At 38.1% G+C, this 16,878-nt stretch overlaps 1 protein-coding gene across 2 annotated transcripts in view; it reads right to left on the reverse strand.

Annotated features, from left to right (window-relative positions):
• DIAPH3 (diaphanous related formin 3) overlaps positions 1-16,878 on the reverse strand; it is a 582,052-nt gene that overhangs the window by 366,495 nt on the left and 198,679 nt on the right. For both annotated transcript variants that reach the window (XM_088842795.1, XM_088842794.1), the window contains 4 exons: positions 16,370-16,486; positions 11,071-11,189; positions 7,526-7,590; positions 1,952-2,056 (listed from right to left, as the gene is read on the reverse strand). In XM_088842795.1, coding sequence (XP_088698921.1) covers positions 1,952-2,056; positions 7,526-7,590; positions 11,071-11,189; positions 16,370-16,486 — 406 coding nt within the window. The remainder of the gene's footprint in view (positions 1-1,951; positions 2,057-7,525; positions 7,591-11,070; positions 11,190-16,369; positions 16,487-16,878) is intronic.

Here is a 16,878-nt window from a genome sequence, read left to right on the forward strand (position 1 = left end):
GGAGTTGACAAATAATTTTTGTGATGATTATTTCCTGAAACTAACTTCAACTCTAAGCCATATAGCTATATAAATATTAATAAATCATTTAAAAGTTTTATGGTAAAATGGAAAATAGATGTACAAAGGCCTGAAATCAACATCCAAAATCAGCAAAAAGTATTTAAGAGAAATTGAGACCACAATTAAAAAACATGCCTTATCAAAAACATTAAGTATAAAGAATCACTTTAGTGTTGGGCTGGGTTGCTGTAATAATGGATACCACAGCCCTTTGAATGTTAAGGATCTATGTATATCAAACTCACGTTCAATAGACACTTATAGTTAACAATTAATGTCTTAAAACAAAGGTATAGTTGAATTTCTGCTCTAGACTTTGATGAGTGTGATTAACTTGAGTATGTCACTGATGAGGCCAGACACTGTGACCGCCTTGCCTCCCAAGTCTGTCCTCAGCATCTAACAGTGCTTGGCTGTTAAGTGACACAAGGAATGAAATCATGGCTAACAGAACACATTTTATTCACAACCTTTATAATCAGCACAGCTTTGATCAAAGAGAAGCGTGTTAAGACAAATGCATACACTTCATGAGAAATACAAACTAATCCAAAGAAAGGATTTGTCAATTGTTCTTCAAAACTGAGTATGTGGTCAATGTCAAGTCTCTAATAACAGGCTTTCTTCTGATAGACATAAACAGAGGTTATCACTGTACACAATCTAAAACAACACAGGAGACCGCTTGATTTAATCTGTTTCAAAATGTAAATATATCCCTGTTTTATATAAAATCATATGCAGCAATAACATATTCAAACAGTGAATATGTTTTCTATAAACTAAAATTTTCTAGCATAGATTTACAAGAAATGCTTCAATTGAGAAAAACTAAAAGAAAGGAAAGTCTAAATTTACACTAGCCTGGACCAGGAAAAAATTGTCATGAATATTTCAGTGTCTAAAGCTCAATCTGAAATATAGAAAACACAGCCGAATGTTTCTTTAATATGAGGGAGAGGGAACCACATAAGAAAGATGAAAATATTCAACAAATTGTGGTACCTTCTCTTGCAGCACTAGAGAAAGATGATCACTGAGAATTTTCTTATAGATTCTATTTTTTCCCCCAAAATCGAACACTAACAAATAATTCCTAGAGTAACTTCAGACTCTGCAACGAAACTATACACTAAGTAAAAAAGAGAACAAAATTGCAAATAACACAGGAAAAAGTATGCCTAACATTATTTCAGCATAACCATAAATTAGGATGAAAAGAAGATAGCAAAACTATACTTATTGCTCATCATCTTGCATAGAAATCTACATGAAGGAATTTATCTATGAATATTCTACTTCCTTACTTTCATCCATGTAAAACATGTAGATAATGTATTTCTTGCTACCTAACTGCTTTGTTTGCAAAAAGTATATGTGAGCTATCTACTTCATAATCCAGATTTGCTCCCTTTTTTGTCGTGTTTTAAATCTGTTTACTTTTGGAAATTGAAAAATTATCAGAAAATGTTCTCATTCAGCTAGAGGTTATCTTTCACTGCAAGGTACCCATAGGCTGAAGGTTTTGAAAAATAAATAGCTTGAGCAATAATTTTCTGTAGTGGGATAAAGATCAGTGATGAATGACAAATCTAATAATAAGAGACTTTCTTACCCTTAGTGCTTAATTACCTAGCAAACACATGACAGCAGGAACAAAACCCAAATGAAACACAAGGAAGAGATTAGACATTTTAAAAAATGCAAATTGAAAAAAAGGAGGCAAAATAATTTAAAAAATTTAAACACAGCAGAATAGAAATATATATAAACAAAAATATGAAAACATACAAGAAAAATTGAAGTTTCAACATTTTGATGCTGTGAAGACATGGTTACCCTGTGAGTTTTCGATACCCAAATTCACTCCAAGTAGATAGTATTTTACCTGTGATTTAAAAGCTTGTAACTCTGCTTGAAGTTCATTAATCTCTGCCTCTTTTTTCTGCAATTGAGCCTGAGTTTCTTGGTGGTCAGTAAACTCTTTTTCAAACTGAAAAAAAAAAAAAGAAATATACAAGACACAGAGAGAGAAAGATGAAAATATAAAGCACTATTTTTCATATAGAAATTTGACTCTAATGCTCTGTTAGTGGCACATAACTTTTATGAAAGGAGTAGTGGTAGGTTTCTGCTAAGTCGCCCACAGCTTTTCTCTAGGTCCCTCAGGGTGCCACCAAAATCATTCATTTGCAAAGGAGCAGACAAAGCCAGAAATGAAATATGCAACCTTCTCCTGTCATCAGAGCAAACTGGGCTTACAGTTTATCCAGAAGGCTGGCATTTTTCTTAAGAGTCCCAAAATATCATTACAACTTTTTGTAAAATAATGGAGAATAAGGCACTGTACTGAATTCCCTGACCCCTACCTGTGAAAACTTATACCTGAAACTTCCCAAGTTTATCAACATGATTTAAAAGAATTCCATATCAATAGTTTTTATTAATAAATAACTCCACTTTGTAAATGCATCAATTATTTCCTTTTTATGTAAAATAACATCAGAAACTTAAGGAAACTTAGGTAAATGCATCAATTATTTCCTTTTTTTGTAAAATAACATCAGAAACTTAGGTTCTAACCTTCAACAAAAGTTTAAGAGGATAAACTCCATCTTCTTCATCATTAATCTTTGGAAAATTAATGATAAATTAATCTTTCAAAGACCTTAATGCAACACTTTGAAGGAGGAAGGCAAATGATAAAATTTGGTAAACCCAATGAGTCTTCTAACTGATATAGCCACTTATCACAAGTCACCATCCTGCACTCAAAACAGTTTCACCTTACCATCATCTTCACTAAAATCCCTCTACTAGCAGAGATGAACATGAGTTCTGTCTCATGATCAAGAACATATACTTGACTCCCTTTTAAAAAAGAAAAAAGTAATCACTAAAAGGTACAAATACTTCACAAATGTAGCCTTGAGACTTTAAACCACAGTCAAATGAGGGTTAGGCTTTGGATTAGGAATAGGGTTTCCATACACTGGTGGCTTCCAAGTCCCCGTCACCAGGTCCAGATTCACAACTGCAATCCAGACTGCAAACCAGTCTATAAATATATTTCCCAACTTAAGGAAGGTTTTTCAAGAGTAAGGAAGCATTACAGTAATTTCAAAACCAATATTGTCTTTCTCTCTACAAACTTTGTTTTTTTAATACTGCTGTGCCATCCAAAAAATAGCTCACATATCATGACTCCTTTGTCTTAAATATTTAGTGGCTTCAATATAAAAACCACACTTATTAACCTAATACCGAAGAGCCACCTGATATCTGGTCCCATTCCACCTCTTTCCTTTATTCAACAAATATCTAATAGCATGACTATTATGTGTTTCTCAGAGTGGCAGGGACTAGGGGTACAGAGTTTAAAAGAATATGATCATAGTGTTTAGTAAGCATAGTGTCTGGTGGCAAAATCAAAACAAAATAACCATCCAAAATCTATGAAAATTACTCACAATACAGAAAGGACAGGAGGCATGTGTGTCATTCCTGGAGCAATGATGCTTGATCTAAGGTTTGAAGAACTTGAGTCATTAGCTGAGAAGCGTAGCTTGCATTTCGGATAGAGTGACTAGCACAGCGCGTACATGAAGGACAAGCCGTCCCTTGTAAGGGCCACAAGTGAGGGCTGAGAACAAACTGCAGAGGATGAAGCCAGAGACGCAGCAGAGCGAGACTATGGAAAGGACGTTTACAACAAACCAAACAGCTTTCTTCTTTTCCCTAATAACTACGGACAACTTTTAGAGTATTTATCACAGGGAAGCAACGTAATCAGATCTGCACTTTGGAAAACCCAACCAGCAGCAGCACGGACAATGGACTGAGTCAGAGAAACGAGGTGCTCCAGGCAAGGACGCAAGCCCTGCTGGAGTACGCCGGAAAACAGGACAAGGAGACAGGGAAAGAAAGGAGCGGGGGGAATACATACATACATAGACAGAATCGAAAGCGAGCTTCTGACTGAACAGAGGACAGGAGCGAAGGGACTGTAGCCAAACTAACTACGTCGTTCTGTTGCTTTGCAAGCTGGCAAAAAGGATTATAATCTGAGGAACGGCAGTTTTAGAGACAAGAAGGAAGAACTTGGTTTTGAAGATGTTAAGCTGGATTCAAGAAATTCAAAACAAATGTACTTGTGCCTCCTGCTCGGACAGTCACCTTGGTGCCTCCCACTATCCATCAGGGCTCACATTAGCCATCACTTCCTAGGGCAAGTGTTCCCTGGCCACCCGAGATCCTTCCTACAGGCTTACACACCACACAGGGTTTTCCTAAAACAACAATTATCACCCTGTGTTATAAAGCTATCAAAATGTAGTATCATACACCTCAGTAATGCTCACCAACCTGGAAGCTCACTAATAATGAGACCTTTTCTGCTTTATTCATCACCTTTCCAAAAGCTTTGTATTTATAAATTAAACTCATTCGTTGAGTAAAATCATCAGCCAATTCCTGTCAAACTTTCCTTTATATGTTGAATAACCATGTCAATATCATAAAGATCCTCAATCTCCCAGTCTCAAAAATCTCTATGAAGTCATTTTCTCTATTCTCCTCTTTATGACTGCTCAGTCGATATTTACTGCTGCTTAGCAAGAAATAGAAAACTAAATTCTTATGAGAGTAAGAATGAAGAAGCCTTTCTCATAATATCAATATGTACACTGTCCTGTCTTAGGTCTTAGAATAGGATGCAGAAGGAAAAACAATTATTTATAGGAACAAAAATAAAACTATCAAAACACCAGAATCATAGTTACTACACTCAAAGAAAGCTTACTAAATTAACTTTTCCATACTGAGAGTATCTGTATTACTTACAAGAGAAATAAATTTCTACATCCTCCCCTATAAAAGGATCAGATGAAATATAAACTTTGCTTTAGCATTTTTGTAATATCCATAGTCAAATCACAGTAGCCTTGAGGATAAAATGAATCTCCATTAAAGATGCACTTTACAAAAACTGAAATGATAGACTTCCTCTCCAAAAGGAGTCAGTAGAGCAATATTACGCTTACAAAATTACATGCAAAAATGTCAAGAAACACAGTTAAGGTTGAGACTCTACTTAATTTCATTCCCTCAGGTAAGTGAATTAGCGCATCTATACAAGAAGGCTGATAACTCAATACTCTCTATGTACTTTCTGACATTTCTAGTCTTCATTTTTCAAATTTATGCATTAAAATAAAGAATGTGTCTAGCAACCATGATAGCTTCCTGCCTAAAGCAAAGTATTTACATGTGTCCTTATAAAGCTATCAGAAAAAAATCTTGCTGACACATACAAAATGGTATGGCAATAGAAATCTTTTATGGAGTGAACAATATTTTCTGAATATACCTAAGACATATAACTGCTGACTAAAAGGAGACAACTAACCTTGAACAAGGTCTTTCTTCTATTTACAGTAAAAGCTTACAATTTTAAAACGATGTTTTGAGAAAGTTATCATATTCAAATACTGTAAGCCCAAAAAAAAGATTATAAAAGCCAATTTATACTATCTGAGATTTATTCAAACCAAGTAACTTGAAAGTGTGCTACTCCTTTCCTACAGTGAGTGGAAGTATTATTTACAGAGCTTGGAATACAGAGTCAGTGGGTGAGAGATCACCATACAACACAAACATCTATCAACTGGAACAATTATGACACAAAGTATCTATTACTTTGTTTCCCCCATTAACTAAGTCACTTTGCAAAAATGGTGATGTTAATATCCACAGCTGTAATCCGAGCCTGCAGCCAAAGTCCTGGGAGATAATATTCTCTAAGTATTTGGCGAAACTTAGGACTTCTTAGCGGAGAAGGCAATGGCAAGCCACTCCAGTACTCTTGCCTAGAAAATCCCATGGATGGAGCAGCCTGGTAAGCTGCAGTCCATGGGGTCGCTAAGGGTCGGACACGACTGAGCGACTTCACTTTCACTTTTCACTTTCACACATTGGAGAAGGAAATGGCAACCCACTCCAGTGTTCTTGCCTGGAGAATCCCAGGGACGGGGGAGCCTGGTGGGCTTCCATCTATGGGGTCACACAGAGGTGGACACGACTGAAGTGACTCAGCAGCAGCAGCAGTAGGACTTCTTAGACAGGGCACTTACAAAGTTCTCCATGTGAAAGGGAAAGTGAAAGTCAGTCAGTTACGTACAACTCTTTGCGATCCCGTGGACTATACAGTCCATGGAAATCTCTAGGTCAGAACACTGGAGTGGGCAGCCTTTTGCTTCTCCAGGGGATATTCCCAACCCAGGGATGGAACTCAGGTCTCACACAATGCAGACAGATTCTTTACCAGCTGAGCCACAAGGGAAGCCCAAGAATACTGGAGTGGGTAGCCTATCCCTTCTCCAGTGGATCTTCCTGACCCAGAAACTGAACTGGCCTCTCCTGCATTGCAGGCGGATTCTTTACCAACTGAGCTATTAGGGAACCCTAAGATATTCTATCTTAAAAGTCTATTAAAAATGTATAATTCTCTCAAGGTTCATTTAGGGCTTGACACATCAAAAATGTAGACTTACTGGCATGGTGCCTAACTCAATCTAAATGTTCCTTGAGTACAGTGTTCATTGAGGTATTGGTAGCAGCTACTACCATGATTCCTCCAAGAAAGGAACCAGCCCTAAGAATTCAAATCAGAGTAAACTACTTAAAATGTGAAGAACCAACAACAAAAGATAATAAAATTTAGAAATAAAAATTTAAGATCAAAGAACAAGTGTAATAAGTACCCACTACGTAGAGACAAAAGCATAATACACTATCTTAAAGAACAGTGGGGGCAGCTGTATGGTCACCAACACCACTGGACAGAAACAAACGAAACTGCTGACAGCCAGTGCTGACGACGATGAAAAAGACTACTTTAAATGGCTCCGCTCAGTCTCATGAAGCAACTTTAATCAAAACAAAAACCAAGTGAAACTTTCTCTTAACATTTTTAGGTATAATTTCAATCATAAGGGCCTAAATTATCTGAGGCCTTGAGAAAAACTCCAGCCTTAAATTCTGACTCTATATATTGTCAATCATTTATTTATTCACTCATTCAAAAAATATGTTTAGTTTTCAGTCCAGGAATTGTTTTAGGTGCCACAACAGTGAATAAAGCTAACAAAAACCCTTCACAAATTGTATTACAGAGGGAGAAACAGACAGACATCTGCATCTGCACACACAGACACATAAAGGATGTAGCATGCCAGATGGTGATAAACACAGCCGTAGAGAAACAAGGAGAGACGCACAGGGAGGGCCAGAGTGGGGAGTGAGGAGTTTCAATGTTTAAATAGGAAGTCCTCGGAGGATGGCATTTGTGCAAACACCCAAAAGAAGTAAAGAAGGAAACTGGAAGAACACAGAGAGTCCCCGAGGCAGAAATGTAGCGGCAGGAGCCCCCCTGTAGTCTTGCAAAGTTAGTCAAACTACTTACTTTCTTGTTAAGTTCTGATGCTTTCTCTTCAAACCCCTCTAGTTTTGCTTCATCTATGCAAATATCTAAAATTGCAATGACAAAATTTTTCTTAAATTCACTGTTACTTTAAAAGTTCAGAAAGAAAAAAAATCACAGAGAAAAATTAGAAATAATGTCAGTAATAAACAAATGGAGAAATATATAATGTTGGAATGGAGAATGATTTTCTAAGCATGATACCAAGGTCATAAAATGTAAGAGGAAACATAAACCCAACTACAATTTTAACCTTGTGTTAAGCAAAAGGAGGAGAGTTCAACTGTACATATAATACCCAAAGGTTGCTATCCTCAGTTCATATTTTGAAAGAAAAGGAGAAGATGATAGCCAGTACAAATGGGGAAAATGTACAATAGCAATGAGCATAAACTTAGGAATAAAAATCTAAAAATTGGTAAGTCATAAGGACAGATAATTGAATTTTCCTAATAATATGAAAATATAAAAATATTTAATTAGAAATAAGCAAAGATTAAATAATCCCTAATGCCAAGTACTGGAGATAGCATGGGGAAGCCAACTCTCCTAAAAAGAGTTGGAAGTATAATTAAGGAACTTTGCTAATAAGAAACTAGGCAATATGTACAAAAACTTAAATATTTTCTTTCACCCAGTAATTCTATTTCTAGGACTTTAAAGTAAGAATATTCATTAAAATATTGTTAGCAAAAAACTGCAAATAACTTAAATATCCAGTAATAATAGATTAAAAAGCTCTGATAGGAATCCACATGACAGGATACTTCACAGAAGTAATTCATGTGGATGTCTCATGATGTACTATATCCCTTCTTTCTTTTTTAATGAAAGTAATAATGAACATTGTTTAGTAAAACATACTACAAAACAACTTACAAGAAGCAAGAATCAACCAAATCACTACATCCCAAACTAGTCCCACTTCCTAAGTGGGACCACTCACAGCTCTTTCTACATGAGATTACTTTGGTGGTTAGCTTCTTAACTCTAAATACAGTGTGTACACAATTCTTTCTTGATTAACTATGTAGGGCATTATGGATAACTTTCTAGGAAAACACTTTCCTATATAATCCCACTTCTCTATAATTTTTTGTTCATTTGGCTGGCTCTCTAGCACTAAATTAACACTTAATCCTCTGATTCCTGCTGCACACACGGCATCTCTTGAATCCACCTTAATACGTTATCTGTGCCCTATACTTTCCAACACCTGTCTCCCATTTAAGCAGGCTATGGTTTTTCCCATGGTCATGTATGGATGTGAGAGTTGGACTGTGAAGAAAGCTGATCGCCGAAGAATTGATGGTTCTGAACTGTGGTGTTGGAGAAGACTCTTGAGAGTCCCTTGGACTGCAAGGAGATCCAACCAGTCCATTCTAAAGGAGATCAATCCTGGGTGTTCATTGGAAGGACTGATGCTAAAGCTGAAACTCCAATACTTTGGCCACCTCATGCGACGAGTTGACTCACTGGAAAAGACTCTGATGCTGGGAGGGATTGGGGGCGGGAGGAGACGGGGACGACAGAGAATGAGATGGCTGGATGGCATCACCAGCTGGATGGACATGAGTTTGAGTGAACTCCGGGAGTCGGTGATGGACAGGGAGGCCTGGCGTGCTGTGAATCATGGGGTCGCAGAGACTTGGACACGACGGAGCGACTGAACTGAACTGAACTGAGCACAGTGACACTCTCTTCTGTATGTAAGTCTTCTGCACTGTGTCTAAGTTTATTTGAAACATTTATAATCAATAAACAGAATAAATTTATTTAACTATGTACCTAATTTCACTTATCTAGCCAAGAAGTACTCAAAGATTTTATTTCCTTCTCAAGAATTCAACGTCAAAACCTCTCACCTACTCAAGAAAAATATTCCTAATGTCCAAGAAGAAAAAACTTTCTCTTCAGACACTATTCAAAATCATTCCATGTTTTAGTTTGCTACGTATTTAGAGAATATTTTTCTTTATTTCTATGTCCCTCCTACCCCCAAGAACTTCTAATTTCTTCTCTTAGGGAGAGAAACAAGTATTTGCTTTATCAGTGTCATTAGCATTATCTACTACTTTCTCACTGTATCCATCCCACACTTCTTCCCGAACTCAAATATGTTATGAGGAAAAACAACTTCATGCGAATAATAGTCTATGAATATTAAATCAAGATTTGAGACATGGTAACTCCAGTACTCTGGCCTGGAAAATCCCATGGATGAAGGAGCCTGGTAGGATGCAGTCCGTGGGGTCGCTAAGGGTCGGACACGACTGAGCGACTTCACTTTTACTTTTCACTTTCACACATTGGAGAAGGAAATGGCAACCCACTCCAGTGTTCTTGCCTGGAGAATCCCAGGGACGGGGGAGCCTGGCGGGCTTCCGTCTATGGGGTCACACAGAGTCGGACACGACTGAAGTGACTTAGCAGCAGCAGCAACTTCTTAAACATTAGTTACCATGTGGAGTCGCATATCATTTCAAAGACTGTTTCGCACTCTGTTACTTTTATTTTTTTGTTGTTGTTATTTTATTTATTTATTTAAATTGGAGGCTAATTACTTTATAATATTGTACTGGTTTTGCCATACATTGACATGAATCTGCCCCGGGTGTACATGTGTTCCCCTTCTTGAACCCACCTCCCTCCCCATCCAATCCCTCTGGTTCGATGCATGATACAGGATGCACTCTGTTGCTTTTAAATCATTTAGACACATCAAGCCCTGGTCATCTGGGAAAGAGTGGTTTACAGAGTCACACAGATCCTTCAAATGGTGATACACCTCATCATACAATATCAAAATAATCGTATAGGGTAATATCACCACTAATCTCATCATAGAAAAATTTAGCACTGCAAAGCTGCCAAGATGACAGTAGTAAATACAAGTTTTGCAAACTCAAATTTTTACGTAAATGCTTGGATTTTATCATTGGTAACATAGTCTATCATCTTCATTTCATTTTTAGGAAAGTGTGTGCCAAACACTCACATCTAAAGAGCCACAATTTGTATAACAATCATTTTTTCAAAGATGAAAAAAAAAAAAAAGCAGGCATCTTCCTTTTGGACTCTGGTTTGCAGCACAAGTGACTCACACATACAATATATTGAATTTTGAATATATTCACACAGAATATATTTACACAGTATATACAAAGGTAAATGTCTAATAAAATTAATATTTTTTAGTACTTTATCAAGGACATTCTTGAGTAAAAATGGCAGTTTCGTTTCTTTTGTTTTACCAAAGAACCCCAGGGCTACTGGGGTTTGGTGCCACTGCCTTGCTTCACATCAAGGTGCCAGCAGTTTTCTCAGTATTGTTCTGCAAATAGCAAGACAGTGAAAAAGGCAAATAATGTCTCAGTACTATTGTGAAAATAGACCTGACTAATAGGACCTTCTGAAAGGGTATCCAGGACCCTCCAGAGTCAACATTGCAAGAAACAACACTCTAGCGCTAACCAATGGGTAAGAGACAGAAGGTACTTTCATTTAAATAACAGAGACTCACTCACCAACAAACTGACGCAAATCTAAGTCTAGTCTTTTTCGATATGTGAAGTCTGGATCCATCCCATCTCTATGCAGTACAATCTGAGATACACACTCATCAATTAATTTGAAGTACTGTTGCCTAGAACCAAGGAAAAGAATACAGGTACACCCAATTTATCAGTGTAACTTTACATCAAAACAGAGCTACTTCATTCAGTAGCTTGCTTTCCAGTTCAATAATATACTACTGCACAGTTTTAACAGTTGATATAACAGACTTAACACGGGAGTGAGAGGAAACACAAATGTCACTTTCCTTCTAATTATTTTAACACAATGTTTTCATAATCTTTTAGTTATAAATACAGTGTGCGTTAAAGATCATTTTCTTATGAAAGTCAGAACCTTGACTTAATTAGTAGGCAGTGAAAAAAAGAATATTCAAATGAAGTGATACTGATACATGCTTTAACACAGTCCTCAGAAGAGATCATCAGCCTATCACGATACTGTACTAAAAGGGATACCATTAATTCATTTTATTTTACAAATCAGAAGACATATTTTCTAAAAAATTATCTGGAAGGTTCTTAAAACCATACAGTTCACTGTTTTTACAATGTTTGGAATACTGTGAATTATATACAGTATCAAAAGAATACTTTTTACTTAAAAGAAAGCTAGAAAAATTCAGTTTAACAATTTTTCTCCAAAGTTTAAATTTAATTAAAATCCTCAAGCAGGCTTCATTTGTAACTACAATTAAGTTCAGTCCACCTGTATGAGTAACAAGTTAAAGAACATCTTTTGAAACAACTCAAGCCAACAAATGCAAAAGAAGTATCCAGAAGATTCTACAAACAAAACCAAACTACAGTTATGGGCAGGGGTGGGGGGCACAGGCCTCCATCCCATCCACCCAGGAAGACTTCAGTTCAATTCAGTCGCTCAGCAGGAAGACTTACTTCTTCCCAATGATATTTTGCAGTTTTTCCTCCCCACCTCCTTCACACTATGTATGTGATGGCACCTCAGCAACTTCAGCTTTCCATCCCTATAAGCTATGACCTGCTGCTCTGGACCTACTTACTTACACCCAATAAACCGTTCATTACACTGAATAAAATAAAGTTCAATATTAGCAAATAAGAAAATGTTTACTAACTGTCATAGAGTAATAGTATTCAAGAGAGTATTCTCAGGTACAGATCAAGGCAAGAAGGCATAATCATTGCTTTCCTCAATATTCTCAACTTCTTTCAAAGAAATAATCTCCTAGCTAGTATCTTAGCTGTAATAACCACATTTACACTTGAGGTATTAATATATAAGTTGCACACATTTCTATCACATTTAAAAATTGATAAGATACATTCTGTCCCTTTTTTACTCTTATTTAATATTACCTTGATGTTGTTTTAATAAAACGTTTCTTAAATTAACAAGTTATTTTGTATCATTTTATTAAAACCATAATTTCATTAAATGCTTTCTCAGTTCCACCATTCTAAATTATGAGCTCATTTATAAAGCGGATGAAATTGATGCAAAACCTCTTTAATCAAGGCAACACAAGTAAAGAACAATACACTTATGGATTCCAGAAATGTAAATCTAGAAAATAATCTCGATGTGAGATATTAGTAAGGTAGTGAATATGTCAGAGGAATATGTAAACAACCTAATTAAGGAATAAAAAACAAATGTCATTACTTCACTAATAAAATGTCATTTTTGTTCGAGAATATTTTGAAGTCACCTTCACTTTCTCTGCAGTTTTTTTACCAAAATCAGAAATTATCTCCATGCACATTCAACTCACACCCTATTTTGCGCACAATAAGTCATCAATAATTTGCTACAGAATTGAATTTGATCTTCTATTCACCTTCCAATTATCTTGCTGCATTTGATTTTTCGTGGGGCCTTTTCTGTATATTTTCCAACTGAGTTCCATTTCAGTAAAATTTCCTTTTGTCCCAAAAGCAAAAGTGAGCAAAGATTTAAATTCATAGATTGAATTCTTTTAAGTGAGAATATTTTGCAGTCTACAATGAAAAATAACTTATTAAAAGCTTTAAAAATTTTATTAATTATCAATATTAATTCTAAGTGTTCATCAAGTGAAAATGTCCAGAAAACTGAAGACCTCTGAAAGGTAAAACACAGGTCCATTTGAGATAGCAAAACCAAAAAAAAATGAAGAGGTAAACCCAAAAGAACAAGGTACATAGGACTGCATGACAAAAAGTAAAATTTACTATATGTGAATTAAAAGGTAAATAACAAAAAAAATTTTAAAGAATATATAGCAAAAGTATGTAAATGACCATAATTCTGACTCTATCCTATAATAAACATATTCCCACTATTAGAATAAACAACCTAGGGGGTGGGATGGGGAGGGAGATGGGAGGGAGATTCAAAAGAGAGGGGGTATATGTACACCTATGGCTGATTCTTGTTGAAGTTTAACGGAAAACAATAAAATTCTGTAAAGCAATTATCCTTTAATTATAAAATAAACAATTTTTTAAAAGAAAAATAAACAACAACAAACAGTAATAAATAAGTTAGAACTTTGGTCCATGGGAAAGAATCAATGGTATCTTGACTAAACAGTCACAGGAAGAACTCTGCCTTCATAGTAACCACATCTGGAATGAATACCAAGGGCCTTGGGCTGAAAGAGCCAAGGAAGAAGGGAACACAGACGATTATCAAACTTCGAAGGTGATACTGAAAAACTGACCAAAGGAGAGGAACTTCTGTGGCTCACTAATATCACTCTGATATTGCTACTACAACAGAGCACGGTGAGGGCAGCCCTTAGCATGGAGCCACTGTTGGGCAACACTACTCTGCCCTTACCTGGCAACAGGTCGCACTCAGTCATTGGTCGGTGCTACAGTGGGCCCTGCCCACAGGCCAACACCTGTCAGGAAGTCACGGTGGGTGGGGTGGTCAGCCAAGAGTGGGGCACGGCCATGAAGGGGAGTCAGGGAACAGCGTACTCTGTCCTCCACCCGGGGCCCTCCGGCCCGTTCCCTGGCACGGGACCAGCAGGTGAGCTGGGTGGCCAGGGAGGAGGCCGGAGGTGCGTCACGGAGGCTCCAGAGCCTTCCTCACGGCCACCCATGAGCCAGGGCCTTGAGGCACTGGGGAACCGCTCTGCAACCTCTGTCTCTGTGAGCGGAGAGCGGTGGCCGTCTGCCTGAGCTGCAGGCCGTGGGCCCTGCCTCCCGCCCCCTTTTGAGGGCCTGGGGAACAGAGGGCCAGTTGGGTCCTGGGTGCTGGGCTCCTCAGCGATGACGGCTGGAACCTGACCCTGAAGGAGCGGCCAACCAAGGTGGGCTTCCTCTTGGCCAGGACCTGGGCTTTGGAGGGTGAGAGCTGTGTCCTGGGACTTGGCGCTTTGTTGTCAGGACAGAGAAGAACATTTGTTTGGTAGAGATTTACAGGAACATCATCACCTTTCTGTGACCTGACTTCAAGAACAAGGATTTCACACCAGGAAGTCTGTACCAACTAAACACGCCCCTCCCCACCTTTCCTATAAAAGGGCTTCATTGAAAGCTTTGGGGGAATTTAGGATTTTTAAAGCAGGAGCTACCCATCTTCTTGCCTGGCTCTGCAGTAAACATTTCTCTGTTCTGCAGTAAACATTTCTCTGTTCCAAACTCCAATGTCTTAGTGTTGTTTGGCCTCACTGTGAGTCAGGCACACATACATGTATTTTCAGTAACGCTACAATGTAATATTTCTCTAGACAGTTGATTCTACCAAAGTGATAGGCTTGTCTGAGCATGCCCCACAAGAGTTGTGCTTTTTAATCTGTTCTGAAGTTTAAAAACCACATGTCCCCTGGAGCACAGATGAAGGGACTAGGATCCTAAGTAAGAAATAACCTCCTTCACAGCACTATGCGTGTGTGCTAAGTTGTTTCAGTTCACTTCAATTCAGTCACTCAGTCGTGTCTGACTCTTTGCAACCCCGTGAATCCCAGCACACCAGGCCTCCCTGTCCATCACCAACTCCCAGAGTTCACCCAAACTCATATGCATCGAGTTGGGGATGCCATCCAGCCATCTCATCCTCTGTCGTCCCCGTCTCCTCCCACCCCCAATCCCTCCCAGCATCAGAGTCTTTTCCAGTGAGTCAACTCATCGCATGAGGTGGCCAAAGTATTGGAGTTTCAGCTTCAGCATCAGTCCTTCCAATGAACACCCAGGATTGACCTCCTTTAGAATGGACTGGTTGGATCTCCTTGCAGTCCAAGGGACTCTCAAGAGTTTTCTCCAGCACCACAGTTCAAAAGCATCAATTCTTCTGCGATCAGCTTTCTTCACAGTCCAACTCTCACATCCATACATGACCACTAGAAAAACCATAGCCTTGACTAGACGGACCTTGGTTGGTAAAGTAATGTCTCTGCTTTTTAATGTGCTTTCTTAGGTAAGCCACTCCAGTACTCTTGCCTAGAAAATCCCATGGATGGAGGAGCCTGGTAGGCTGCAGTCCGTGGGGTCGCTAAGGGTCGGACACGACTGAGCGACTTCACTTTCACTTTTCACTTTCACACATTGGAGAAGGAAATGGCAACCCACTCCAGTGTTCTTGCCTGGAGAATCCCAGGGACGGGGGAGCCTGGTGGGCTTCTGTCTATGGGGTCACACAGAGTCGGACACTACTGAAGTGACTTAGCAGCAGCAGCAGGTTGGTCATAACTTTCCTTCCAAGGAGTAAGCATCTTTTAATTTCATGGCTGCAATCAGCATCCGCAGTGATTTTAGAGCCCAAAAAAATAAAGTCTTGACACTATTTCCAGTGTTTCCCCATCTATTTCCCATGAAGTGATGGGACCAGATGCCATGATCTTTGTTTTGTGATACATTAGCAACATTAAACATAAGGAACTTTCTAGCTACTTAAACACTAATAAAAGTGATGTTTTAGTATCTTTTTTATAACTTATGAAAAGAAACTTATCAACACCATTCCTACTGCCTAAGGACTAACCAGAAAATATTATCCATCATGCAATAAATTAGTAATAAGTAAATTTGTTGCTAGTTCTTATTTTTATTCAGATGAAAAGTTGTAACCAAGAATCTGCTAGAGCTTATAAAGTAACAGTAATATCATTTTATACCATCATCTATCTAAATATGTACCCATAGGAAACCCTGTATACTATCAATTAATACTATGAAAGAAAGAAATCTTAAAAATATGTGCATGCTCAAATCAAACAGCTGGTGAATTTCACAATATAATTTTATTAGTGAAAGAAAATATTAGACTATAGCTTCCTCTTACCTTATGAAATAATCATTTCGAATCAGCAAAAGATGCTGCAGAATTGAAATGAAATATCCCTCTGCTCTGGTTTCCTTAACTGTGTTCCACACCATGTTGTAAAGATCATTCGCTTCAGTGAATTGATTAAGGAATATGTGGATTTATTTATCCTCTGCACCAAATAACTGCAGTAATGTGATGCAGAATCTGCTCTGTAAGGCCTCAGAAGATTACTGTCTTACTCTAAAATAGGTATCATATAGACTAAGCATGTAATAAAATACATGCAGTTCGGTATGAGAGTAGAGGGAAATGGTGCAAATGACAACTTCACGTGATACTTTCTGGCTTCTCCTCCACAGTCGACTCCAACCAATCTTCCTCTCTTGAGCCAAGACACTCTGGCAGAGAGTGGTGGAGAGCTGGTCACGAAGGCTGCACTGGGTTCTGCGGCAGCCATGACCAAGAAAGCTGGTGCGGGGCATTACCTACCGTGGCGCTCCGCTGTGGAAGACAGAGATGTGGCT

This window comes from Moschus berezovskii, chromosome 13 (genome assembly GCF_049115385.1).
Source record: "Moschus berezovskii isolate FMDL1 chromosome 13, NW_MosBer_1.0, whole genome shotgun sequence".
In the NCBI taxonomy this organism is placed as follows: domain Eukaryota; kingdom Metazoa; phylum Chordata; class Mammalia; order Artiodactyla; family Moschidae; genus Moschus; species Moschus berezovskii.